The 26,432-nt window shown below is 36.1% G+C and overlaps 2 protein-coding genes across 6 annotated transcripts; both read right to left on the minus strand.

The window, feature by feature from the left end:
- Positions 1–7,891: 7,891 nt before the first annotated feature.
- LOC115994294 (FIP1[V]-like protein) lies at positions 7,892–17,581 on the minus strand. 5 transcript variants are annotated; one of them, XM_031118378.1, is made up of 9 exons: positions 16,804–17,579; positions 16,168–16,385; positions 15,815–15,941; positions 15,405–15,473; positions 15,201–15,305; positions 15,000–15,101; positions 14,700–14,914; positions 12,278–14,105; positions 7,892–8,580 (listed from the first exon to the last, which is right to left on the minus strand). In XM_031118378.1, the coding sequence occupies exons 1-9, from the start codon at positions 17,371–17,373 to the stop codon at positions 8,053–8,055; spliced, it is 3,762 nt and encodes a 1,253-aa protein (XP_030974238.1). In that variant the 5' UTR covers positions 17,374–17,579; the 3' UTR covers positions 7,892–8,052. The 5 variants fall into 5 exon arrangements, 2 of the variants coding, with proteins under 2 accessions (XP_030974238.1, XP_030974237.1); XM_031118377.1 differs by having other exon boundaries at positions 15,183–15,305; XR_004093182.1 differs by having other exon boundaries at positions 8,494–8,580; positions 11,776–14,105; positions 16,804–17,581.
- Positions 17,582–20,371: 2,790 nt separating this feature from the next.
- LOC115949832 (LEAF RUST 10 DISEASE-RESISTANCE LOCUS RECEPTOR-LIKE PROTEIN KINASE-like 1.2) lies at positions 20,372–23,204 on the minus strand. Its single transcript, XM_031067106.1, has 3 exons — positions 22,358–23,204; positions 20,610–20,651; positions 20,372–20,487 (listed from the first exon to the last, which is right to left on the minus strand). The coding sequence occupies exons 1-3, from the start codon at positions 23,094–23,096 to the stop codon at positions 20,372–20,374; spliced, it is 897 nt and encodes a 298-aa protein (XP_030922966.1). The 5' UTR covers positions 23,097–23,204.
- Between the last annotated feature and the right edge of the window lie 3,228 nt (positions 23,205–26,432).

Here is a 26,432-nt window from a genome sequence, read left to right on the forward strand (position 1 = left end):
AGAAGAAGGAAGCAATGCCCATGGTTTGAGGGATCCCTTGGACAGAAAAAGAAAGGATGAGGAAGGCTAATATACTGTTTACGAAGATCCTGGAGAAACTTACAGATATGAAAAGGAAGACATAAATCCTACCAAAGGAAAAACTAGAAGAGGTGAACTTGGGGGCTGACGCAAGGAACCCAGGGCCCATCCTAATCAGCAGTCAGTACAGAAAAAAGAGCAACTGGTGGAGCTATTGAAAAAATATGAAGATTTATTGGCGTGAACTCCTTCAAACTAAATAAGGCACATCCAAAGGATAAATTTCCTTCGCCTAACATCGATCTCCTCATAGATCCAACTAAGGCAACAACAATATCAACCATACAGAGGCATACAAAGCATTGAGGGACACTGAAATGAGGTATCCCAACATAGAAAGGGCGTGTATGGCAGTTATGCATCTCAACAACTGAATCATTACTTTTCATCCCACCAAATCCTATTGGTGACAAGCTCTCATCCAATAAAAGCCCTCCTCAATCAACTCCTGCAATCTTGAAGAGTAGCCCGGTGGTTAATATTAATTTCCCAATACAACATAGGTCTGAAGGATCCCCAGAGCTATCAAGAGCTAAGCTGTAACAAACTCACTGACCCAGTTCCCTGAAGATGAGAAATGCCTATTAAGTGAGAAGATCTCTAAAAAGTAGAAGCGGTAGAGATCCTTGTAAAGAAACAGACTATGAGGTGTGTGAAGAAAGCCTTCAACGAGCATGCCTAGAGGAAGTCATCCTCTTCCAGGATCCCCGTACGAAGATCCCCCACTTGAAGAAAACACCATGACAGAATCATCTTGGTGGAGCTCCTGGCCATCAATCTACCATTGAAAGCAACCTTAGATGACTCACAAAAGAAGATTCTTTCGATAAAGAATTTGTTCACAGCCAAGAAAGGATATTTTAGAAGATTCTCGAAGAAGAAAACAAATCCTCATCCCTTTAAAGAGAAGAAAGGAAATCAGTTCAGTAAGCCCACTTGAAAATGAAGGGCTACGAAGGAACTTTTCCTGAAGATTGAAAAATTCAATGGTCATGAACAGAAATTTTCCAAGTAGCATGGCCTAGGACTTGGGAAAGGGCAAATTTTCCATGTACCTAGCTCAGGACTTGATCAAAAAAAAAAAAGAAATTTTCCAAGTGGCATGGCCTAGGACTTGGGAAAGGGAAACTTTTCCATGTACCTAGCCCAGGACTTGATCAAAACAGATTTTTTCCAAGTGGCATGGCCTAGGACTTGGGAAAGGGAAACTTTTTCATGTACCTAGCCCAGGACTTGATCAAAACAGATTTTTTCCAAGTGGCATGGCCTAGGACTTGGGAAAAGGCAAATTCTCCATGTACCTAGCCCAGAACTTGAGCAGAATAGAATTTTTTTCCAAGTAACATGGCCTAGGACTTGGGAAAAGGCAAATTTTCCATGTACCTAGCCCAGGACTTGATCAAAGCAGAAATTTTCCAAGTAGCATGGCCTAGGACTTGGGAAAGGGCAAATTTTCCATGTACCTAGCTCAGGACTTGATAAAAAAAAAAAAGAAATTTTCCAAGTGGCATGGCCTAGGACTTGGGAAAGGGAAACTTTTCCATGTACCTAGCCCAGGACTTGACCAAAACAGATTTTTTTTCCAAGTGGCATGGCCTAGGACTTGGGAAAGGGAAAATTTTCCATGTACCTAGCCCAGGACTTAACCAAAAACAGATTTTTCCAAGTAACATGGCTAGGACTTGGTAAGAGCAAACTTTCCATGTATCTAGCCCAAAACTTGGCCTAGAACCATTTTTCTAAATACATGGCCTTGAAATTGGACAAGAGCAAAAGTTTCCAACTACAACCAAGAAAATGGTCAAAAGCAAAAGTTTATGGGTACAAGCTGTAGCATGTACCAGCAATAGGTAAAAGTGCAGATTGTAAGCATATCCCAGTCATGACTACAACTTTAGCATGTACCAGCAATGGGTACAAACTGTAACACGTACCAGTAATAGGTACAAGCCGTAGCATGTCCTAGCAAAGGATGCAAATTGTAAGCAAAGCCCAACGAGGGGTACAAAGAGAAAGAGCCTTGAGTGGGTATGAAAACCCAAAAGTGGGTGTGTAAAGTGCACAAGATTGACCTCCTTGAAAGGAATTGGTTCAAGAGAGCCTAAAGAAGCAAGGAAGGCGTAACTTAAAAAAAAAAAATTCTAAGAGTACATCACTCGAAGTCGCACAAGCATGGATACTTTTGCAAGTCTCTATACAAAGAGATTAGTCAATGACATTGCAAACCAGCTAGCGACATTTCCCTCCTCCAACAAGGCGCAAACTCACCAAAGGCTTGGAGGTATTTCAACTCAACAAAAGAAAGGTACCCTTTCGGTAAGCCCACTCATTAATACCATGTTTGAATATATCGAAACACTGCAAAATGTTGTGCAAGAGGTATCACCCATGCACTAATATTTTATTCATATGGATTAAAACGAAAAATTCTAAAAATTTTTGGTCTTCTTACTTGACCAATTATCGAAAATCAAATTCGAAATTCTTGTGTGGTTGAGATCCTCACATGGTTTCATATACATGAAGTAATTTTTATTGCCATATCTTATTTGGCAATTGGCTTTTCCAGTGCATACACTGGGGGCTAAAACAAGATTATAAATTTTCCTTAGATATATCTTTTACTTGATGAAAATTAAGAAGTCTAGTGCGAACTTTACTGTACATAAGTTCAGCCACTGTTATTTTCTTTGGCTTATGAACTATATGGAATATAGCAATTCAAACAACAATATAATTGGTGGCATGGTATGTGAATAATCTGCTGCAATCTGAAATATTATATAATCTCTCACAATTTGGAAAAAGAATGAGGCAAAGATCAAGAGCATCCACCAGAAGAGCAAGGTCTTTGGCTAAAGCAAGGCGTGGAGATGTTCCTAAGCCTTCTAAGTCATGTCCTCAGGGAAGTTTCTATCTCTTAATACATTTTGAGAAGAATAGCTAACCTCGATTAGACTCTAAATCAGTATATTTTTATGATTCAATGATTTATGATATCATGGTCCCATTGGTAAGTCACTATTCATGGACTAAAAATCCCATGGGGCAAACATCTTGGTGTTATTCACCTTAGCCATAGCAAGCATGTACTACAATGCATAGAATATCTTTGGCAAAGTTCATGGGGGCTCCCCTCATTTAATCTATTTTGTAAAACAAACAAAATCTTGTTGACAAAGCTGTGCTATCTTATATTAAGATTTAATATGCATTCAACATGATTTTTGTATGCTACTTTCAAAAAAAAAAGCATATCCTAGAATTGCTAGCAAAAAAAACGTTAGTGCTAGAAATATACTCTTAGTATCAAATGCAATACCAATATAATTTGGTTATACATATATATCTGCATATATTATTGATAGTTTGACAAAGTTGATTTATTGAATACCAATCTACAGAAGGTGAATTCTAATCTTTTGCAACGTGTTAGTACATCCCATGAAGGAAATGTAGCAATTCCTTTGGAGTTTCCCTCAAAGAATTATTTGATCTACACATTGATTCTACAAACCAGAAAAGTGTCCAAAAACAATTTATTTTCTCGCGCGTGGGCTACAGGTAACCCACGAGCTCGGGGGGCTAATGTTGAAGGCCAAAATTTCACAAGAATGCCCATTCCATGAAAAAGTAAAGAAGGCCCAATTCAAGGAGCAAGAAGAATCAATATTAAGGCCCAATTTATATTCAGATTTCCAGCAAAAAGGTCATCAAAAAGTCCAGCAAAATTCAGTGAAAGAACTGGGCCGGGATACCCAGAGGCTGCCAGAGGCCCGAGATCCTCAGAGGCCCGGGATCCTCAGGTAATGCAGGACAGCTACTGTAGAATTGAGACAACTCAAGAAAGGTACCACGAAATACAAGAAATGAAGAACAGAGATGTCCTTCTCAAGTACCCACTGGTGCAGCAAAGAATCAGAAAGTATAAAGCAAACATTCATGAACAAATGAGCTGTATCACAAGGAACCAAGAATGAGAAAATCATACGAAGAAGCAACTGGAAGAGAACTTTCAACCCAGCAGTAAAAGATTCCAACTATTTGAGAATAACGACAAAAAGGAAATAACACCGATAGCCAATTCTGAAAAATGAGAAAACTTGAAAGAAGAGAGATTGAAGGCTAATTGCTGAGGACGTCCCGGAATGGAAAGTCAGCAAATGACTTTTAGAGAAACAACAATGAAAGATGAAAACCATGAGAAAAAAGGGAAGAGACCAGCCCATAAGAAAATGACACAGCACGAGCTCTGAGGGGCAAAAGAGAGAAATCACTAGTACCTCAGAGCCCTAGAAAGCACGCTATAAAAGGAAGAGAAAACCCATGTTGAAGGCAGAGGATTTTCAGTAGAAAGAATATAAAAACAGAGTCATTAAAACTCTGTAAAATTTAAGAAAAACAGAGGAATGTCTCCCGGTATCCCAGAAACAGCCACTATAGCACATACTTGGATTCAAAAGGATTCAAACTTTGCAAGTCTTAGAGGCTTGAATAGCCATCAAAGTCTGTAATTTTTGAGCTTATTTGAACCTTGTATCACGTCTTAGTGAGCACATTTGTAATCCACAATCAAGAAAAATAATGAAATATCTCATATTGATTTGAGAATTTCTAACAATTACTTTGCATATTTCTTTACTGCTTCTTGCTGCTCAATACATATATATTCTTGCTTGTAAAGCTGAGTCCCTGCCCAAGCAAAGCCACTCGGACTTGAGTTCCAAATCCCACAAGTCTTGTGCAAAAGCGTAAGTCTGTGAGAATTGGGGCCAGGATCCTCGTGGCTGAATCATTCTCATAAAACTCACTTACATATATGTATGTGTATTAATATATATATATATATATCCTAATAGTGCAGAGAACCAGAGATTCTGGGTTCTTACAGGCCTAATACGCCTCGGGATCCCACGACAGTACGCCCCGGGATCCCATGACAGTACGCCCGGGGTAGCAAGTGAAGGAATTCTTCAAAATGTTTATACGATAAAAGATAAGCCTTAAATATTCTATTTCAATCTCTTTCTCATTATGAATATTATGAACATCTCTTTTACTTGTTTTGTAAGAGTAAAGGATCCTTTTATGATACTAAAACACTTATAATGGTATTTTATTGCTTAGGAGGAATCGCATTTTGGCCTTGAGGAGATTTATGTGACTTGCGCACAACTTGGTTCGTAATCAGCCCATATTTAGCTGCGGTGAACCAAGCCCAGTCCACCAAAATACAACTATTTGGCCCAGGATCCTTGGGCCTGTGTGCTAAAGAAAAAAGCACTCTCACAAAGAGCAAGTCAAAATAGAAAAACTTACATTGGGTTTAGGGATAATCAGGCTCAAACTGATGACTTCCACCATGTCAAGGTGACACTCTATTGCTGAGTTATATTCCTTGCCCCCCCCATCGATAAATAGAACTGACTAATCCTAAGTCAAAGGGTCGAGAAACTCAAAACTATTATTCCACTATTCATGTCACAAAATGTGATTAAGCTTCTGACTAAAACGGTCTAAAACACTATTGGATGAAAAAAACGACGTCATATCGAAAGAGAAAAGACGTCATGTAGTTGTTCTAAAACCATAATTTTTCCACTAATTAACTTACAATCGTACATCAAAACCGTAACATCAAATTAAATCTTTTGAAACTAATCCTAACAAACCACAACAACTATAATTTATAGCACTAACAAAAGTAATAAAAAATATAGGTGGATAAGTACTAAACGTGAAAGATGCATGAGGAAGAACATAAAAATTATGTGAAGAACTACATAATTGTAGCTTTGATGGAGAGAACTATCAATACGATTGTGATTTGTACATCGTTTCACACTATTTCTGAATAGTTGCAACTAAACTTGAGGTTGCAACTAAAGTTGAGATGATCTTGATTCACAACAAAGAAAACTTCAAAATAATCATTGTTTTTTTACTTTTTTGGTCGAGGATCATATCAATACCACACTAAATAGTAGTTAAAAAAATGACAAAGAAACCAAGAAACTGAGGGCTAAAACAAAATCAAAAGGCACCTAACCTATGGCATGAAGATGAAGACTATGGGTGAGTGTATATAAAGTAGCAGAAGTGCAAGAGACGAAAAAGGTGAGTGGAAACATGAAAAGTTTTGTACTTTGTGAGAGAGAGGAAAGTTTTGAAACAATGAACTCAAGAAAATAAAGAGTTCTTATCTTTTAAATTTTAATTAGTCCTTATCTATAATGTGGCACTTGAGAAATGTCTTGATACAATGAATCTAAGATTATAAAGAGTTCTTATCTTTTGAATATTTTTTTCATGGGAATTATATTTTGAATTATAATTAGTCTTTATCTATGATGTGGTACTTGAGTAAAGAATTTATTGTGAACAAATTCCTTGTTAAAGAGGGTGCCACATGGCAGAATCTCATATTTTCCCACATGAGGTCTCTGTTTATATATATATATTAATTGATTGATTGATTGTATTTAGGATAAATTGCAAATTATACTCCTAAAATTTGTGAGTGTTCAGATTTTAAACTCTAAAATTTCAGAATTTGAATTTTATCCTTATATTTACACCAACTTAGCTAAAAACTTATAATTACAACTACGGGTAAATTTCATAAATACTAGCCACCATGGTTATTTCAGAAATTACCAACCGCCAAAATCATGAAAAAATAATTGAAGTTTTAGTATTGGGTAAGTTCTGAGTTAGAAACTTATAAAGAAGACGAAGAGGCTTGTTAGACTCAAGGACAACCACCTTCCACCGCTTGCAACCTCTGGACCCCTGGTAGGATTGAAATCAAGTAATGGCTTAACCCAGCTCCCTACCATCTAAACCCCTCAAGCATTGTTTCCTTAGTCGGTAGGAAAGGAGTTACTAAGGTCAACTCAAGTAGGATCCCCTAAAACAAAATACCCTTTTTTTTCTTTCTTTTTTTCTTTTCTTTCCTTTTTTTTATTAAAAACACACACACACACAGTTACAAGGGAAGGATACTATGAACTTTGTGTAGTCAACTCTCCAGTCTCAACTTCTAACAATCAGTCCAGAATCCTTAAAAAATACTAGCTTGAGCCGTGCTCTCTCAATCTCAAGCCTTTTGTCACCAGCTGGTCTAGCTCATACATGAGATTATACTAAATTCCAACTGATTTTTGTTTCATTAGCACCACCATCATCTGCAGGAATTCAACCGACTATGCTAAGGGACTAGAGAGTGATCAGGATAACAAAAACAAAAGCTTGTCAGGGACTAGAGAGACAAATCATGAAAAGATTCAAACAAAGCATTGAACTATGTCTACATCAAAAATTCAGATTTGGCTTGCCTCCAGTGCTCTAACACATCCTAAAACGACCAGCCCACAATCCTGTCTAGAGCATAGGATCATTAGACGGAAGCCTTACCCCAAATATTACATCCATGACTAGCACCAAGTTTATCATCACCATCACTTTTTGTGATGTGGAAATGGAAAGGAAGATCAGAATCAAGCTGGAAAGTTCATAAAGAAAAGACCAGTAGCATTAGAAAAATGGTCTGCTAGAGTTGTTGGGTCAAGAGTAATTGCTTCATAAACATCAGAGAAAAGCTGACAACCCTTTTGGAAACAAAGTTTGAGCAATCCCATAATTATGCATTTTCACCAAGGTTATTGACCCGTTTAGAAAACTTTATTACATACAGGGGGAAAAAACTGAGTAACTCCCAATGTTAATTCTAATTTCTATCTCAGATCCCCCATTAAGGGCTAAAAACAAAAAGGAAAAGGAAAAAAAACCCTGACCTGAGCCCAAAAAATGGATTAGAGTTGTTTATTCCCACTGGCCAGCTTGAAATCCAATTGGCGAATCAATTTGATATCTTATTTCAGAGAAATAACTCTTGTGAGGTGTAACTGAAGCCCTGAGACCAAATCTGATATGACCACAAAAACTAAAGCCAGCTGTAACTGTAAGAACCTAACTTCCACCCCACCGCCTCTTTCGAGCTGGCCTCTGTTGCTTAGTTTCATCTGTATCAATTATCAAATCAACCTGAGGCTTGAGACACATGCCTGGTTCTTTGTTCAAAGTGATGGGCTCCTTAAAGCGCTCCCTACGTCTCTCCATCTTTGCTAATGTCTCAAGAAACCGTTGGTTGTCATAATCCCCAACAAACTTATTTCCATCAGAACCATTGTTGCAGGTCAGTGCTGCATCTTCAGTGGCATATCTCCTTCCAGTAGAGACCTCTGTATTTGGTTCTTCCGTTACTATCTGACCCTCCTCAATGTCCAAATCTTCATTGCGTTCAGTTATAGGAAACTTGTCAAGCCATTTTGGATTGTTTTGGCTGCCCTCAATTTTTGAGGTTTCCGGGTGGACTGCCTTCTCCATATGAGGGTCATTATAATCCATCAAAGTTGTCCGCTTCTCAGTCTTCTGATCTATGTTTTCAGACCTACCATTGCCCATAAAACTTCTGCCTTTGGAACGTCTTCTGGAGGACTGCAAAGTATATTGTCACATATAAATGTCACACATAATTTTATACACTTTAAAGATCATATGAGCAAAAGCATTCGGAGACATGCAGTACATTGCATCATGTAAAAAAAAAAAAAAACCCTTAAAATATAGGATGAAATACAGCAAAAGGACCCAAAAGAATGTTTAAGAACATTAAACAAGATAGTTTGTTCTTTGGCTGGCAATAGTTTCCAATGAATTTCCAATGTAATTCCTTGCTAGCCCATGCCATTTCAAGATAGGATATCTACCCTGGAAGCCCCTATATATCATTGTTAACAAGCAGTTTAGAGCTTTAACTAGCACCAACTAAATGACCATTTCTACAATTTTTTTTTTTTTTTAATATTAGTAAATGGCCATTTCTACAGTGAAGCTTATTTAAACAAGTCGTTAAATTTAAATTATCACACACATCATTTGAATATAATTGGCTGTCCAATAATCAGGGAGACCCAAATTACTTAGTCAGGCTGTTCCGTCCCCCATGACAATCTTACCCAAAACCCATAAGAAACTCTTGGCAACACATCAAGGAATCCATGGCATCATAAGGTCAAATCTGTCAATCAATTTATATCATGTCAAACTAATCAATTCTTTAAATCCTTGATGTTTACTTCAAACACAACCAGATAGACTCAAATTAGTAAAAAAAATGTAGAAGTAAAAATTCTATCTAGAATCAGTATTAATTCAATAAGGATGGTATGCAAATCACAACCAGTAAGAGTTGGAGAAAATGCAAGATATTCTCATGCTGAATATATACCTCAGAGAAGAAAGAAAGAATAATAATCAAAATAAATTCAAAACAAACAACATAAAAACCGAAATGAGATCTCACTAATTGAGCTGTGAACTATATTAAGTGTAACATCATTATAACAAAACATATAATTAACATTTCTTCCTCAGCATTGACTGCTTAATTATAGGCAAATATAGCAAAGCTGAGAAGCATGACAACCAAAAAGCTAATACAGAAAATGTAGAAAAGAATCACCCTCTACCTCATATATTGATATATCAAAGATCATATAGAGATCTCTGATATGAGAAGAAAGTTGTACACATAATGGGTGAATTGCAATCTACATTGAACTGGGTTTATCCAAAAAAGAACGGGTGTTTGTTTGTACTCAACTACCATAGATGCCCATCCCCTCCCCCATTTTTCTAACTATTGAATTATCCCAAAAAAAAAAAAAAAACCCATAGATGCCCCAGTAGAGTATAATTAATTCTGTCAGGCCAAGAGGGATCCAATACTCATGTGGCAGAGAGTAAATTACTTCCCCAAAAGGGCAGTGAATGAGTGAGAGAGAAAGAGGGAGAAAGAAGCAATGAAATCATACAAAAACTACAATAACTAACAGCAAGAATAGTATGGCAAAGAGCAAGTTTTTGTTAGTATAGCCAGTAGCAACAAAAACTAAGAACGTTGTCAACTATTCTGTGATAACTTTTTTTTTTTTTTCCCAAGATACATATGGTGGAAAAGAAAACATTAGGCCGGCCCTGACTGATCTATTGAAGATCCATACCGATCTCAAAAATTTGGGAGTAAGACTTGGCTGTTTATGTTGTTGCACTTGTTACAACAAATACAGGAGGAGAAATTCTAATCCTAGACCTCCTCATAAAGAAGACCAAACATGCCATTGAGCTACAAGGCTATTGGCCAATAACTAATGTACATGAAGCATAACGTATTAGTACAAAAAGGTATTTACAAGGAGAAATCATAAGATAAGATTCACTAAAATTAGCATTTCTACTCCGCAATCTAGTTTTGCAATGAGGCTCACAAAATATCCTATCAAAGAAGTTTCTGTTTTGAGGGCTGAAGAATTTGAATTTTTTATTATTATTTTTTATATTTCTTATGTCTAGGTGTCAATCCCCAGTCCCTACTACAGTGAGGAGAATTCCTTTGTCAAAAAACTATTTTTTAACAATTGAGATAAAATGAGATGTGCATGCAAACAAGATATTTTATGAAGAAACTTCCAAATAAAATATGTAACATAAGAACAAAAACCATATTCAAGGAAAATTCTGAAAACTAGTAACACCTTTTATTTTCCCCTTTGGCATTGCCAGACAGCATGTACGACCAACACAATTAGTTACCAGTCACATTTTTCATGAGAGACATTAATTTACGCACTGAAGCATCCATGTAGGAAGACAAGAAAGTCATTAACTAGTCATATGAATCCCATCCCCAATTCCACCAACCCTAAATGCCACACCTGGACTACAGTGCCAAAACAGTTTTGGCAACAGAAAATAAGTGATCTCTCACCTTCTACATTAGTGGAAGCAACATCAACCCAAGCCCCGCGAGAAATTCAAATTTGTTTCCAATATATGCAATAATGTGATTTTCAACAGTCCTCAAGTGGGCATAGTCAATAAATTTTAAGATGGATTGTTAAGTCTAGATTGAGGATGTGTCTGGTAGTGGATGCTTTAACAGCCTTTAAGCTCTTTTGACAGAAATTGCCAAACGTTTGGCAATTTCACTAAAGAGCTTTAAGGGGACCTTCAAGCTGATAACAATTTTTAAGGCTAAAGCTGAAATTTGGAGGTTTTAAGAAAAAGCTCTACAATTAGACAGTTCAGGCATTATAAATTCAGAAGTTCAAGGCATTGTTCACTGTAATTTGGCAAACAATAAGATCGCACAAGAGCTTTTCAGTTAAACCTCTATATTGCAAAAGCTCAACTTCCTACAGTAATGCCAAATGGGCACTGAAAATCAACCAGCTCCAGAAAACATAGGTCCCAAAAATGAATGAGAAAACAAAAGAATGTATACACATAAGACCATGCAAGATTATTAGCTGCTTTTGCAAATAGAACAGCAGATATCAGAGTAAACCTCTAAATATTGAAATTGAAATAATATAAGAGGTGTAGCATAAGCATAAAATATTATATAAACAGCAGGTATTTTTCCTCAAAGCAGGAGCATTTTTTTTATGCTATGGTCAAGAATATTTAATCCTATTGGCTAAGAACCACGGATACTGTAAATGTATTTTACATTCAGTTGATATGATGCAGGACAACTCTTATTAGGAATAGGAGAGCTCACAATCAAAACATGGGTGACTGCGAGTAGGACAAGTGTGAGTGGGTGTGTTTAAGTAGAGAATTGTTCACCGTTGAGTCTTGGGTAGTGTTCAACTTGGCCAGAATTAGAACCAATAGGTGTGAAAGTTCTGTAGAGAATAATGCTGCACCTCTTTTTTTGAAAGCGAAGTAGATGGTGAAAGAACCACCTCCACAGCCAGACAAATATCAGATTCCAGTTGCCAAAAGAAATGTCAGAGGAAAATTAATAAGTGTCTTGATTACTACATGGAAACATTTTCTCTTCTTTTCATGCCTCAGGCAGTGAACCTGAGATGCTTGTAAGCTTGGCCCAGTCAAGCCATGCTGACACTCGAGCACATGAAGACATGCAGAAATGGTTAAAAAGCTTAACAAAGGAAAATCATATGGAAAAATGAAAGTAATATATAACAAGGGGGAAACAAGGTAGAGTGAACATGCAACGAGATAGCATTAACCAGTATAAACAAGACTTGCCCAACATATGTGGATCACTCATATATTCAAGTACAGTGATACAAGGTTTTGACCTAGATTTCCCCAACTTTACCTTTCCATCCCCAACAACAAAGTTAACTGAATCCCTGCACCTCAGCACTGCCTGCTCATGCTCATCTCTATTTATAATCTCAGAACTTCTATTAATACAGTTGGTGCTACTTCCTTTTTTTATCACTTTGACTTTATCTCGCTGTATTTGCATTTCATCATTAAGCACCCCATCATGTACAGATCCATATCTTGCATGAATCTTTTCATGCCTAGTGATTTTGTCATAGGAAAGGGATGCCTCTTCTGAATACAATTTGGCATCTCGATGCCTTAAGATTAATTCATCCTTGGTCCAGTGAAGGACTCTAGATTGCCAGCTATATCGTCTCAGCCCCAGATGGCCCTGATCATCAGGATATACTATACGATCTTCTACATCATCAGCATCATTATAATTATCAAGCCAACCACTGTCCCTAACTTCCCCAGTGCATATATGTCTTCTACGTCTCCCAAATCTTTCACTTAATCTTGAGTCATATGCATTATTTCTTGGAGACATGTTATCATGCTGATATCTTCCAGCTGAATAAGTTTCTCTGTAAAACTGAGAGTCTACTGAGTCACGATCCATCAGTCTCCCATAGCCATCTTCAGTTTCCCCATACCAAGGGTTATCCAAATCTAGGGTGGGACTGTCACCATACCTACCCCTTCTGCCAGAGCTTTTCAATTCTCCCCTACCATATGGTATTTGTCTTTCATATTTTTCATCCATAGAATCCCTATTGCTGTTAGCAAATGAAGCAGATCTCTTATGTTTTTCTGGCACAAAGTTATCTTCATGTTTACGATCAAGCCAATGAGAATGGTTTATTTTCTTCCTAAGTTGGGGTTCACCATGCTTGCTTCTCCAGAAAGTATCCCTTTCTTCAACGCTGCAAGAAGAATACCTTGAATGCAACTGCGACTCCCTATAAGTGAGATGATTGAAGTAATCAGTAGAGTGTCCTTCCCCATAATAATACCAATCTCTATCCCTGTCTTCACTATATACTCTAGGACTTCTTTGTTCGTGACAGTAATCCCTTTCATCCCATTTTTTTCTAACATACGAATCAATCTCATTTCTCAATCTGTAATTACCTCTTGAATAAGGAGGTTTTCTGTAAACTCTCTCATTGTCATTGTCCATAAACGTTTCACCACTATAACGGCTGGAAAGCTCTTTTTCCCTATGATATGGAATATATTCTCGATCTTGAAATCCAAAACCTTGATTCATTTCCTTCCATCTGCTACATTTAACCAAGTCATCCCTGTCACATAGGTCCTCTGCAACCAACATGGGGGAGGCATCATTATTATCTGCAGTGTGAATTTTAGGTTTAGCAACACTATTATCTCTCCTACTGCGATGCTCCTGTTCCTCTCGAATGGAACCTTTATTTCTTGAATTGCCAACACCTGATTTTGATTTGATGTTGCTGCTTTTGAAGTTCTTGTCAGAGGATGTGACAGACTCTGGTAATTCAGCACTAGAATTCAGTGATGACTTTCTAAAAGGACTCTGAGTCTTCTCAGTATCAACATAAACACTATCTCTGGAACCTTCGGAATCACTTCCATAACAGGGCGAGTCCAGGCTAAGCTGACCACGATCGTCAAATGATAATTCTGTTTCCGTCATACAAGGATCTGCACCGCAGAAATTCCTGCCAACCCTACCCTGTGTTTTGCTAACTGTTTCCATTACTTCAGTGACTCCTGAAGGGCCAACCTTCAGCTTTCGATGGTGATGCCCATTCGCATCAGGGATCTTTTCATCTTCAAGATTATCAGAGCTCAGATTCATTGGGTTAGATGCAATCGCCCACTGGGAACACCTGATTATACAAAGCAAAAATACTCATCCAATTGGTGGCTTCTGGGGAGGAAAAAAGACTTTAAAGTATGAAATGAGGCTCAAGGCACTAAGTAAACTATTATTAACTGACAAATTTATAAGAAGCATCACCAAAGCAACAAAAATACTTCAAAGAAAAGTAGTTCTACAATGTAATTTCAAATTGACTTTGAAGATATCTAAAATTCACACGCAGTTTTTATGATTTACATATCCACGTTGCTATCTTCATAATCTGGTAGAAAGCAAGCATCCACAGCAACATGGCATATCCATTATGTTCGTAAAGCATATAATAAAAAGTACACATATTAATTCTTACACTTGTGATTCATGGGATTCAAAATTGGTAAATCTAAGCCTCCTACAAAATTATTACACCATGGTAGGTCCACAGACAACGTCTTATAATTGCACCAAAATGTCGGATATTGACAGCCTTGTCCCAGCCAAGTCAACATAGACAGATGAAATTCATATAGATGTATTTCTAGAATAGACATATATAACTAAATTCCTAATATAGACAGAGCAATCAGGATTCAGGAGACCAACATATAAATATAATCCAAACCTTTTCAGAGAAGAAGGCCTGTCTGATCTTCTGATATTGCCTTCCAGAGATTCTACAGATGGTTCATTTCCACTGGCATTACGAGAACAGCGAATATCCCTGCCATGTCCATCAGAATCTCCCTTTTCAGATGCCTCATGTACAGGGCTATCTTTATGGTATTCTTCCTCCTTGCCAGAACCAGAGGAGTCCTCAATGGGGTCCTGCACAGTAATCTGCTCCCAAACATGCTGTAAGTAATCAGACAATGGAATATAGCTGATGCATAAGTATTAGGTCAAATTCAAAATGACAGCTAACCTGTATCACAACATCAGAATCCCGAGTACGTGCACGCCTTAAATCCGTAGATGGCTGGCGTTCGCTAGTGCTGTCTTCAACCTGAATTGCTCTACCTCTTGGCTGAAAAAATCAGAAGTCAATAAGTAATCATTTCCAAAAAAGAAATTTGGGGAGGGGAGTAACTTTTTAATTTCAATATACCATTTCAAACTGTCTCACTTTGTTTGATGAAGGAGAAACTATCCTCTGCAATCCAACTTGGTAGCTTTCCTCCACCATTGGATTCTGGCGTCCTCTCTCATACTCAGTTTCAGCTTCATGAGCCTATTCTCATAAAAGAAAGAGATGACAGAAACCTCAATACTTGATATATCTTAACAACTTGTCTGATATAAAAATTCACCTAGAAAATTTAAATCCTACCTGGTTAGTTTTTGACGACTCATACATAGGGATCCCAGTCTGCAGGAATGCTTGTTGCCGAATTTGCTCCTGCAATGCATGTCAACAATTCTAATTATCAGGGTTTGTGAAGAGAATCTAATGTAACCAATTGAAAACTTATTTATCCAAAAAAAAAAAAAAAACAATTGGGAACTTGAGCATAAGCATAGTTCTGCCAACAACATATCAGACATATCATAAGAAGTTCCAGATAAAAAATCCTACCAGCCTGCAATAAATATATTATTTTATGCCAGAAGCCAGACTTAGGGAGCCTTTTTTATGATTGGTAAGTTACACATGCCCAATCTGGGGATAAATCAAATTGGCAAGGCACATATGCTACAAGGTGAATTGAGAACATCAAGCATGTAATTGAAGTTATTTACCAGAGATTTGCAGTACTGCTTCCAAGTGTCTTCATTGAAACCAAAATTGAAGAAATTTGTAATATCTACTCCAGGAAACCTCCATGGCTTATCCTCAAATGTATCAATATTTATATCAAGTATGGTCCTGGAAGGAAGAAAAAATGCAGGATTTTTTTATCAAGACACCATAGAATATTCTAAAATGCAAATTCAAAGAGATTATTAAAGGTTTGCTTCTCAATCAATTATTTAAATGGGGCTTTGAGAAAAATGGGAGGCACCACCAACATTAATGACCATGGGAACACAATACATGCTATATGGCACTAAGAATCAGGTTTCTGACGAACCAACATCATAGTGAGACTAACCTATACCAAGGAAGGGAGAAACCATATCCACTTTGACCCACAACCGCATTGGCTGTAGCACGAACTTGAGCAACCTGACTTGCAATTGAGCCTTTGTGCTGGTTGCACGTAGTATCATCCTGGTCACCTCTAGTCAACATGGAAGGATACGAAGCCATTCCCACAGATCCATTCCCTTTTATATTGCTTGCAAATACTGATCCATGAGGTCTCATGTACTACACAAGAGCACTCCAATTAAAAAATGATCATGGGTTGTTTAAGCATTAAACAGTTCTCTCAGTTACACAAATTATAATAGGCTTTCATGTGGGGAATATGAAATTATAACTTTAAGAATGATCATCAAAGATTACAATCCCATTAGTAATTGCATCATTTTAGAATAATATTACCCAAAAAAGAAACTATAAACAATTTTGATGTCTTTTTCACTGATAATGTAATAGCATTAACTCATTATTAAAGCAAAACACCCACGAGTCTAAACAGTTGGTACTACTGAAGTGAATTAGTCTATGTCTCTATCTAATTCAAAAACCATAGCACTACTCCACATTGTAACAGATAAATCAAACTTACACATTTCAAATTTTACTTCATTCAAAGAACAATTCCACAAATAGACAAAACTACCTTGTACTGCGGATACAGCGAATTACACCCACCCCTCACACCATTTCCTCTCTCCCCATTAGAGGTCGGCTCCAACCCATCGCCGGATTGATTGCCCCGCTTCTGAATCTTACTGGGCCCACTTCCCTCCTCAACAACAACAAAATCATTCTTAACATCACCATCATCCTCATCCTCATCATCACCATAACCACCACCACCACCACCACCACCTCCTACAACCCCTCCATTCCCACCACTCGTACTCGGAAAATTCTTACAATCCTCATCGTTCAAAACTATATTTAAATCATCCTCACTATCACTATCACTATCACTCCCACTATCCATATTCAACTCCGAACCCATTGTTTTCTGTGCCGAACTTTCGTGGACCTCATCAAATATCTGCGAATTGGAACCCAGACCCTGGTTAGGGTTAGGTTTATTGGTAACATTGTTATCTTCTTCTTCTTCTTCCATGGGTTCAATGTACGAGTTGGCAAGGCCTGGAATGCCATTGATGGCTGAACTTGATTGGATTTCAACATCGGTGTAAAGATCACCGAAATCGTCGCCGAACTCTTCCATTTCAGTTTAAACCCTGGGAAAAATCAAAGTGAAATTGTTTTCCCTATGGTTTTGGGTAAAGAAAGAATAGCCTCCATGTGTTTGTGTTTTTTCCCAAATGGAAAATAGGAAATCTCAGAGGCTGAGAATCATAGTTGGGGTTTATAGATAATGAGACGCCCTAAAACCCCGAAAAATAAAAATGCATTAAAACCCCAAACAGGGTTTAGGATCTTAAACCCTAGCGTAGCCAATGGTTGATTTTATTTATTTTATTTTTGAGATAGCGAGGGTTTTGACTCTTGAGAGACTAGCAGCGCTACTTTTTTTTTTTAAGTCTTATTTTTATTAATTGAAAAGTTGCCAATTTCATTGAATGGATAGAAAACATTTTAAATTCAACAACATTAGGACACAAATTCATTGATTATTGAATTTTCTTCTAAAAATGTTAGAAAGTTTATTTAAAAACTTAAAGAGGAATTGTCTAATAAAATAGCGGCAAGACAAGAGGATAAGTCCTCTAATAAAACAAGAAGTTATTTTTTTACCTATAAATTTAATTAGATTAGTCTTTTAGTATCTTGAAATTTTGAATTTTATCTGAAAAAAATCATCTTAATTGTCTAGGTAAAATAATAATAAAAACTATCTTTTAAGGTTTAGGCTAATCATAGGTGTGCGTGTCATGCTTCTCGGTTAATGGGTCAACCGTATGATTGGGCTCACAATTAATTTATTGATGTGGGGTTATGAATATCTTACAACGGGAAGTTCCTCTTAATAAAGGTTTAGGCTCAAAAGGATTACTAACCAGGCTGATCGAATACTTTTACCCCTGTTTCCTCCTTCGTTCTCTCTCTATTCTCTAGCTTTTTCCTTTCTAGTGTCTAACTCCCTCTTCTAACCTTCCCTTTATTTATAGCTTTCTTTTAGTGGGTCATGAATGATTGTTTTCTAACAATTCTCGTGTGGGTGGGACCCGTTTGGATTATTCCTGATAGAGTTGGGCTCCACTTTGGAAACAATATTGGAACTCGTGATAGACGCCGAGTGATGCTTGGCAACGATATCTCCTAAGGCACTACTGATGTATTTCGAGATGCATCCGAACAACAACGGCATCGAGGCTCGAACAGGCCTCGGCCTAACCGGCCATGCAGTCCAAACTAATTGGTCCCATCAACAATGGACCTATGACCACTCTTCGTATAGACTTGGGCCCAACAACAATGGGCCTGTGACCACATAGCGTACACTAGGTATTACCAAATTTTTTCAAAAATATAAATTGTACTTCCTTTCCTTCTACATCTTTGGTTGTTATTTATTAGCCATTGGCAACCAAGACACTTTTTCAAGCATATAAGAGCATTCATAGTAAAATTGCTAAAAATATATATATAATTTTTGGTAACTCAAAATACTAATTTATATATTTTAACATCCCACTTTATAATATACCAAACATCAAAGATTTTATTTTAACATTCAACATATTAAAATAATATAAATAACACAATAAAATAATATATCCAACACAATAAACAAAAACCACAACCATCAACACATTAAAATACTATTTCTTTTTAACACTCCACGTTATTTTTTATTTTTATTTTTTTGAATTTAAGCTACAATGAGTAGCTAGAGATAGTAGGTCACTATAGCTTAAACTCAAATTTTTTTTTTTTTTTTTTGAATTTATTTCCTTTGCTGTACAATACATTTTTAGAGTATTGGTTGCGAAATTGACTAAAAAGTCAATTTAGCAACCTTACTGGGGATGCTCTTATAATTATAGTATAGTCATTACGCAATTGTGTTCTATGTCATCAAGGCAAAGTGTTGGAAGGAAGTAGAGGACTTAGAGCTATAGGAGAAGTGGACTTTCGAAATGTGTTAAGTGTTATTTGTGTTTAGGGAAAAATTATATATTTTTATAAAGGGTCAAGTTAACGGGTGCCCTTAAGACAATGGTTAACAATTCATTTTAGGAAGGTTTTAACACAACTTTTATGAGAACTGGAAAAAGCTATCAAAACATTAATTTTTCTTTTCTTTTCCTATAAAACTTTCTGTAAATGGATAGTTAATCATTGCCCTAAGAGCATCTGTTAGCATTTCCCTAGTGTTGGTAGTACTTGGTATTAGCCCAAATCTCAAGGGCAATTTTTGCATTTTATCGTAATTGTTTTAATTTGTACTTCATATAACACATAACCCTTTGGTATAAGTATAACACATAAACCCTTAGGAATAACTAGAAGCATGACATTTAGCACCCACATGAAGTAAATAGTTGGTAGTACTTGGTATTAACCCAAATCTCGAGGGCAATTTTCGCATTTTATCGTAATTGTTTTAATTTGCACTTCATATAACACATAACCCTTTGGTATAAGTACAACACATAAACCCTTAGGAATAACTAGAAGCATGACATTTAGCACCCACATGGAGTAAATATTTGGTTCATAAGATAACAAATGTTTTGACAATAAATAATTTGTTTGTAGTGGTCGATTATTCAAAAGAAAGTGTACATTTGGCGAGCTCAGTTTTCATATCGGCTAAAATGTCGAATTTTTCCTGGTCATGTCCAATATTGGCCGGTATGTTTCAAAAGAGGCATCTTGTATTGGTTCACTAATTGGTACAAAAAATACTGACTGTACATCCCGTTACAAAATCGGCAACTTTCGTATATGCTCAAATTCCCCCAAATTTCATCTGGACAAAAATGAAAAATCATGAAGATTGGGCTCAAAAAATATTTTGTAGGTTTAGGCCGTGAAAATTGAGACAATGGTTCTAGCATGAAAATTGAGACATTGAAAGCAGTTTATGATAATATTATGGTGCAAATCGTGGAATTATGGAACCTCAAATTAATATTAACTTATGGATTCGAATCCAAATTTTCAAAAGATTCAGACAATACCACTAAGCCACAATTGACGATACAACAATCGTATTATGTCAATTGAGTTTTTTTTTTTTTTTTTTTTTTGAAGTCTTATTTTCCACTGCTTGGTATTCGATCAAAAACTGGTTTGTATACTGCAACTTTCTTTTTATTGATGAAGTAAAATAGTGTTGCCGCAACAATGAGACCGCCAAAAATCACAGCACCTGCAGGAGGATGCACATGGAGGATATTAGCAACCAGAATCAAAGCATTGGGGATGGGTTTTTCTTTTCTTTTCTTTTTTTTTCTTATTATTTTATATAGATTTTAAAGAAGCATTGCTTACCAATTGCAACAAAATTCGGTTCAAACTTGATCATAACACCACCTGAAACATTACAAACAATCGTTACATATAACATGAATCAGTCAAACGCGTTGCGCTTCCCAAACGCGTTTGCGTTTCAGGATTTTTTTTTTTTTTTTTTTTTTTCAGCGAATGAACAGTAAAATTACTGTTCATATACTGTACGAGAAACAAATTTTACTGTTTATATACTGTTTATGCACTGTTCATGAGACTTACAATCACTTTATTCAGAAAAAAAATATTAAAAATGGGTCCCACGGTACTATTTACACATTTAAAAATTATTTTGCTACAGTATTTTTCAGTTTTCAGTTTTCAGTTTTCAACTGTATCCAAACGGACCCTAAGTCGATATAAATTAAATACTGAAATAACGGAAGGGAACATAGTAAATTGAGTATAAATGTTTCTTAAAAAAAAAAAAAAAGTATAAACAATGCATCACAAATAGTTTGCATCACGAATACATGCAAGCAGTTTGCATTTATGTTCAAAAGATTGACACTTAGTGTGTGTTTGGGTTGGACTTATCCTACGTTGCGTTGCGTTTCTGTTTTTTTTTTTTTTTTTTTTTCACGCGTTTTCATTTGGAGTATTGCGGTTACTGTTCAATGAACAGTAACCGCAATTGTTGACTTTCTGCAGTGAATAGTGCACATATGCACTGTTTACGGACCCACAAATTACACTTTTTATCAACTTTTTTATTAAAAATGGGTCCCACGGTACTATTCACACATTTAAAAATTATTTTGCTACAGTGTTTTCAGTTTTCAATTTTAAGTTTTAGCAAAATAAGTTCTATCCAAACAGACCCTTAGTGCCCGTTTGGGTAGAGCTGAAACTTGCGTTTCAGCTCTACGTTTTCCTACCTTCTTTTTTTTTTTTTTTTTTTTTTTTTTTTTTTTTCTCTGCACGTGAACAGTAAAAGCACTGTGCAGGGGACAAAAAATACTATTCACGCACTGTTTACATACTGTTCATGCACTATTCATGGGTCCCACGACACTATTTACACATTTAAAAATTATTTTGCTACAGTGTTTTCAGTTTTCAGTTTTCAGTTTCAGCAACAATAAGCTCAATCCAAACGGACCCTTAATTGTTAAGTACGTTTCAAACCTTAAAAGTTTTAGTATGTTTCATTCAAACTTTTAAAATATTTCATTTACAGCTTAAACTTTTCCAAAAAAAAAAAAAACCTTTTAAACCTTCTATCATCACAAATGCTCCTAATGTGATTATGTGAATGTCATGCAACACAATCCAGTTTAAATGAAATCTATTATTTATTTCAAACTATAAGATTTAAATGAAACTATATATCATAGGTTTAAATGAAACTTATCTAATTAAAAATCATCAGACTGTTATGGACCTATGCCCTATGGTGTGATATTACTTATGGCCATTTTTTCTTTCAAGTCAGCATTAAGTTTGAATGAATTATCCTTCTTCATTTCTAAATTTTATTTTTTATTGTTTTAGTCGTTAAAAATTGACATTTTTATCAAATTGATCAATCCATCTATTATTATCTATCTATAAAACTATCATTAAGTCCATCCAATGTCTCTCTCTCAAAAAAAAAGAAAAGAAAAAAAGCCATCCAATGTCAAGACAAAAATGATAATACTTAAAAAAAAAAAAATAGTGTTTTTTTTGGGGGGGGGGGGGGGTTTCTAATTTTTTTAAGATGCAAATGAAATAGTAAGAGCAATTACCCTTGACAAGACATTTAATTGAATCTTGTCCATCATTGCAAATGCAAGAGAAATTTTGATGTTGACCACTACTAACTCCACAGAATCCACCGCTGGCTTCACATGACTCACATGCACCATCTGATTTCCATGTCAGCTTAAACCCATCTCGTAGGGCTTGGCCAATCAACCCTCTAGCCAAAACTCCATCTACCTCCTTTGCAATAACTGGGACAGTGACAATGGACTCGCAATATGCATGCCAATCAAACTCTGGTTCTGCTCCCACCATGAACACGAATGAGCGCTTAGCACCATAGTCAAGACACGTTATAGGAGGATGTGAAGGTGGGTATAACGTACAGTTATAAAAGAAACGTAACATAGTGTTGCCTAAGGTATAGTTCAACAAAGAAGAGGTGCTTAGGTTAACATCATGAGGTATTCTTGGACAATTTGTGTCTTTAACTTCGAGGTAGTTGAGGGTGAGGGTATGATCAGAGTAGTTGATTGCTTGAACACTGTAGAAGGTGTTAGAGAGATAGAGGGTTGTTGGGTTTTTATTATTGCATGAGAGGTTAAAGCCAGGGTATCCACAATGTTGAAACATTTGGTTTTGGTGCCAGAATGGGTAGCCAATGGTGACACCATTGCCACAGTCAAAAGGAGGACAAGTAGCATTGATGTAGGTGAAGAGGAGGTTGATGAAGAAAAGAGAAGGAAGATAGTGTGCCATAGAAGCCATGAATGAGCTTGGCATACTGTTTTGTTAGGGGATTGGCAGTTTAGCATTTGATCTCAGAGACAAAAGTGGACTTTAACAAATTTGATCTAGGCTGTTGTAGTCCATTAATTATTTGATATTCTTTGTTTTGTTTCTTTGATTAGATTGTAATAATATTAGAGAGAGGGTCCAAAACTGAAGTCAACGGAGTAAGTAGCTAACCAAGAAAAAGTCATTTGTTTTTAGCATTTTTCTTTTTTTAATTATTGATAAGACATCTGTTTATAGCAGTTGGTGATCAGAAGATTATAATTTATATCATGAAGCATGTGTCTTCGTCGGGGTCAATCATCAATCCTACTCGTACAATATAGCTTAGCTTAATTTTGATTTTTTTTTTTTTTTTGGGTGGTGTTCATTACACAAACTATGACTCTTAAAGTCACAATTTAAGTCATGCTTTTAGTTATTTTTTGGGATGTATAAATGGTTTATGTGTAATAAGTATTAACGAAAGTCATGAGCATTTCAGATTAAGATCAAGATTTAAGGGTGATGCATGTTACATTTTATAATACCCGAATTTTCTTGGCCTTGACGATGACAAAACCCCAATCTTTCCTTTCAAAATTATCAACACCTTATATTAAGGGTGTGTTTGGATTGAACTTATTGTTGCTGAAACTGAAAACTGAAAACTAAAAACTGAAAACACTGTTGCAAAATAATTTTTAAATGTGTAAATAGTACTGTGGGACCCATTTTTAATATTTTTTTAATGAATAAAGTGGTTGTGGGTCTCATAAACAGTATCGCTACAGTGCCGCTATAGTGCCGTTTGTCTCCCTTTTCTGCAAAACGCGTGAAATATTAAAAAAAAAAAAGTGTAAAAACGCAGAAAACGCAACGCAATGCCAACCCAAACACACACCAAGTCTAATGAGCCAAAAATTAGTGTAAGTTCCAAGTCCATTTCAATACCAAATGCAAATCCAACATTAGTGATTGATTGACATATGCCACTTAGAGGCAGCAGTCCTAAAATCACTTCATACCACATCTGACTCAATGCTAATCAACTCCCTACTTGCCAACATGACCACTCCACTAACCCTATTATTTTAATATAAAATTTAAGAAATTGTATATCACTTGTCGTGTTACCCTGAATCTTATAGCTTAATTATTATTTTTCGGTATTTTCAAAATTCAGATCCAAATCTCTCCTCCATATCAATTATATAATTCCTATCCAAAAATTAGATATCAATTATATATATATATATATATATATATTTATAAAAAGTTAAAAACTATCAATTATAAATAAAGAAAAAAAAACTGAAGAAAATTATCTGTCACTTTGCGGAAGCCAGGTCCCCAAATCAGGGACCAATTAAGCAAATCTCTGTACGATGCATGTGACCAAGGGGCGCCAGTCACATTATAGTTTTTATGGTAAATTGGAATCCCTTTTTTACCATTTGAAGCATTAGTTTCAGACCCTGTTCTTCCCAAATTGGCCAAATTAAACATATCATTTTACATTAAAGTCCAGAAAACTGTCAGATTTTTTACAAGGGCCTCGTAGTCCAACTAATATTTTAGCCAACGAACGTACGTACTTACTTCAGTTTTGTCGGAATATCGTACGTTATGCGCAACCCACCGTGGGTATGCACTATGCAGTATTGGCATGCGCATGGGGTTCCCAGTCCACGGCCACGGGGCACGGGCGCTGAAATGGCTAATCTCTGCAGTGCAGTGTCGAAGTTGTACAAACTACACACTACACGCACCTGTTATTTTACTCCCTATAGGCTATAGCTGGCTAGGTATCAGGAATCAGGATAGGTTTGGCCTCCATGCACGTGATTCATCACGTGGGACCAAAAAAAAAAAAAAAACTCTATAATAGGGTTAGTTTTAGATTTTTTTTTTTTTTTTCAATATTCTACAGTATACCATTAATAATTTTGTATTAATGAGTAAATATACTCTTCATTCTTGTAAAATTTTAAGATGTTCAAATATTAATAATTATTTCATCTATAAAATGTTTTAAAATTCATTAGTATTTTAAAATTATGTACAAAACACGATTTTATTAATTGAATATTAAATAATATCCAATTAATATAATATTTGGTGTGCATGTTAAAATAATGAAATATTGTAATCAAACTGTGAATTACACTAAGTGAAATGTGATTATATGTGTGTGTTATGCCATTAGTGTATATATGTAACATTTTTATCTAAATGCAAAATTATTTTTAGGGATAATTACAGTAAACTCACCTGGGGTATGGACCATTTTTACTTTGCCTATCCGTGATTCAAAACTTTACACTTTGTCTACCTAAACTTCAAACCGTTACCCACCTCACCCTTAGACGTTAGAAAAACATATTTTTAGGGAAAAACAAACATAACAAAAATCAAAAAGTTAGGATTTTTGATTACTTAAGAACTTCTATGAGAACATATGCCTAGAAAAATCAAACCTAACCACAGGTAAAGTGTTAAGTTTAAACAAATATTTAGTTAACGGCAAAGGGAGTGAATGATACAAGTCAAGTGTGTTAACTAATATGCCCAGAAAAATCAAACCTAACCACAGGTAAAGTGTTAACTAATATTTGCCCATGGTTCAAAACAAACATAAGCCCAGAATTTCCATATTACTCTCTCTCTCTCTCTCTCTCTCTCTCTCTCTCCAATGGTGGAGTTAAGGACATCGGCCACCACATTGATGGGTTTCATTTTCCTTCATTCTTGCTTCATGGGTTTCTTCTTTTTTTTTGGTGGTTTTGGTTGTGGGTTCATTTGATTTTTGTGGTTTTGGTTGTGGGTTCATTTGATTTTCTACGTTCTCGCATCCATCTCGATCTCAATCTCCATCTCGATCTCAGCCTCCATCTCGACGGTTTGGAGCAGATCTAGGAAGAGGGCCGACAATGGTTTAGAGAGAATGGAGCTCGATCTCGGCCTCTGTCTTGGCCAAAATGGAGCTCGATCTTGAATTGACCACTATCTTTGCTTCATGGGTTTTTTTTTTTTTTTTTTTTTTTTTTTTTTTTTTTTTTTTGCTTTTGGGTTATGGGTTTGATAATGATCTGATTATGGTGGGGTTATGGGTTGTGGCTTGTGGTGGTTGTGGATTGTGGGCAAGGTGGTGGTGGTGCTGAGTTGTGGGTTCTAATAGTGGTGGTGGAGGAGTGGGTGGCAACGCTTCATGGGTTTCAAATTTTTTTTTTTTTTTTGGTTGTGGATCTTATTTTATTTTGGCTTGCTAATGGTTTGAAAAATGAGAGGGATTTTTGGTCTGGATTCAGAGGATTTAATTGGTTTTGGATGTGTAATTGAAAA

This window comes from Quercus lobata, chromosome 6 (assembly GCF_001633185.2).
Source record: "Quercus lobata isolate SW786 chromosome 6, ValleyOak3.0 Primary Assembly, whole genome shotgun sequence".
In the NCBI taxonomy this organism is placed as follows: domain Eukaryota; kingdom Viridiplantae; phylum Streptophyta; class Magnoliopsida; order Fagales; family Fagaceae; genus Quercus; species Quercus lobata.

Bases quoted from the DNA above. Each gene is read 5' to 3' on its own strand.
- LOC115994294 (XM_031118377.1), bottom strand. From the start codon at position 17,373: ATGGAAGAGTTCGGCGACGATTTCGGTGATCTTTACACCGATGTTGAA. The intron at 14,915-14,999 runs GTTAGCTGTCAT...GTTTGGGAGCAG, and splicing joins ATTCTGATGTTGTGATACAG to ATTACTGTGCAGGACCCCAT. The intron at 8,581-12,277 runs GTAAAGTTGGGG...TATACTTTGCAG, and splicing joins TTGTTGTTGGGGATGGAAAG to TCCTCCAGAAGACGTTCCAA.
- LOC115949832 (XM_031067106.1), bottom strand. From the start codon at position 23,096: ATGCCAAGCTCATTCATGGCTTCTATGGCACACTATCTTCCTTCTCTT. The intron at 20,652-22,357 runs GTAATTGCTCTT...GTAATGTTTCAG, and splicing joins AATTAAATGTCTTGTCAAGG to GTGGTGTTATGATCAAGTTT. The intron at 20,488-20,609 runs GTAAGCAATGCT...ATCCTCCTGCAG, and splicing joins ACCGAATTTTGTTGCAATTG to GTGCTGTGATTTTTGGCGGT.